Source organism: Dendroctonus ponderosae, unplaced genomic scaffold (assembly GCF_020466585.1).
Source record: "Dendroctonus ponderosae isolate FM_Combo_2020 unplaced genomic scaffold, Dpon_F_20191213v2 Dpon_F_20191213_3, whole genome shotgun sequence".
In the NCBI taxonomy this organism is placed as follows: Eukaryota; Metazoa; Arthropoda; class Insecta; order Coleoptera; family Curculionidae; genus Dendroctonus; species Dendroctonus ponderosae.
In genome coordinates this window covers 15,900,753-15,902,881 of record NW_026018508.1, presented here as the reverse complement: position 1 = coordinate 15,902,881, position 2,129 = coordinate 15,900,753, and the positions used below count along the sequence as shown (strand labels likewise).

At 42.5% G+C, this 2,129-nt stretch overlaps 1 protein-coding gene across 1 annotated transcript; it reads right to left on the bottom strand.

The window, feature by feature from the left end:
* Positions 1-319: 319 nt before the first annotated feature.
* On the bottom strand, positions 320-1,251 carry LOC109538544 (cuticle protein 21). The gene is made up of 2 exons (XM_048665111.1): positions 1,171-1,251; positions 320-1,116 (listed from the first exon to the last, which is right to left on the bottom strand). Exons 1-2 carry the CDS (start codon positions 1,177-1,179, stop codon positions 424-426), a joined length of 702 nt encoding a protein of 233 aa, XP_048521068.1. The 5' UTR covers positions 1,180-1,251; the 3' UTR covers positions 320-423.
* Positions 1,252-2,129: the final 878 nt, after the last annotated feature.

The window sequence follows — 2,129 nt, the reverse complement described above, 5'->3', positions numbered from 1 at the left end:
TATTGAGAACTTTTTCTGACTCAGAGGCAGTGTCTATAATGAAATTGTTCACTCGAAAACCCGAAAAAGAACAAGTTTTTAACAGTTTATAGTTTATTAGAAAAAAAATTGATTATTTTAACCTTTTTCTTTACTGATTTGCTCGTTGGACTTATTTCTCCAGCTGAAGCTTTCTTCAATCGTAAGCCTTGTGGAACAATGTTACTTTTGATTATAAGATTTTGTGCATCCTTCCCAGGACTGATTTCGAACCTATTGGTAGTCATCAGCGCTTAGCTTGCAAATGTGGCATTTGCGGTCAAGAAACCAAGAAACAAAGTTTTAATGCTTGCATAATTTATTCACGTCATAAATAAGTTAAATAAAAACAAAACAGCTAATTTAGCCAGAACAATATGTACAAATCAACGCTCGGTCAATCTCCTAGTAGTGGTATTTAGGGGCAGCAGCAACCACCACCTTCTTGTAAACTGGGGCTTCGGTAGGGTGGCCTTGCCTCTCCACTACGGCATTGAAACCATGTCCTTCGTCGGAGTATTTCACAATTCTGACAGTACCATCAGCTTCGTGAAGGGAATACTGTCCAACCACATGGTCTCCTTCGCGTTTCTCCTCTTGGGAATGGAAATCACCGGTATGAGGGTCGGCAATGGTGTAGGCGAACTCGTACTGAGCTGGGCCGTATTCCTCCTTTTCGTAGTACTGTGGAACTTGTTTGGCTACAGTGATGATCTTCTTGGCGACTGGAACGGCGATTTTAGCTGGCGCTGGAGCGCTGTAGTAGGAGGCGACTGGGGCAGGAGCGCTGTAGTAGGAGGCGACTGGGGCAGGAGCGCTGTAGTATGAAGAAGCTACTGGGGCGGCAGGTGCGCTGTAGTATGAAGAAGCTACTGGGGCGCTGTGGTAGGAAGGAGCAGCTGGGGCGCTGTAGTAAGCAGGGGCCACTTTAGCTACTACTGGAACAGCTACTTTGGTTACAGCTGGGGCGGCGTAGTGCTGGACGGGGGCTGATTGAATGTGTTGCACGTGGTTCTGGTTGTCGTTGAATGAGGCATATGAAGTAGCTTCGCCAGCTGGGGCGGCAGTGGCTACAGCCAGGAAAGCGAGGGCGAACAACTGGAATTCTCATCTTAAAACACCCCCCAAAAAACCAGATACGAAATTCCTTACCTTGTACATCTCGAAGTGGTATTTGATAGCAAACTAGACTCGGTTGTAAGTGATTTGAAAAAAAAATGCTCGACTTTTATATACCCAAAATGATAGCCTTCCGCGAGATAATTTTTTACCTTCACCGGGCCACCACCCAAAAATGTTAACTCTATCGCCTGTAATGATATGCATTCTATAATACCACATCACATGTTAGGTAATGTCTGCGATTCTAGGTCTACGGTCAAACATCTAGCACGCTTACGATTAATTAAAAATAAGTAGCAGCAAGGACGCACATTAGTTGTGTCATGTAATTTTCACTCAGCGTCGGTGTTGGAAAAAATCAGATCAATAGTGGCCGGTCGGTAATCAATCACTTTTTTGGCCATGTAGAGATTCAGAGAAATTGGTACCAATTTGTGCTTGTACGGCGAAAAATGCTAGTTCGTGAACGATGCCGATGCGAAGATAAAGAAGGCTTGGCTGCTGGAGATGATTTTTTCAGTGGTAGTTTCGGTTGAAAATATTGAGATTTCCGCACGCACTTTGACTTAAACTCATCAACCAATTAGGAAACGAATTGAAGTTCGAACAGTTATCCATTTGAAAACTTAAAAAAGATCCTTAAAAGACACTCACTCGTCTTGAACATCCGACAAAGCGAGTCAAAGTTCTTCATCGCATTCAAAAGACATCAAAGAGCACTCAAAATGCACTCACAACATTGAAATACTTTTCAGAAGACACTTAAAAGTCCAAGAGCGAATGCCAAAACGAATTATGTGGCTCAAATGGGTCTTGAGAAACTTCGAAAAAAGCAGCGTCATGTTCAACTGGATTTTGCAACTCAAAAAAAACTACGCAAATCTAAAACTTCTCGAATTCAAGCATTTTTTGAGAAAACTGCCAACATTTTCTTATCGATGGTTCACTTTCTAAAAAGGCCATTTATTTCTCTCTAGAATGATGTACAA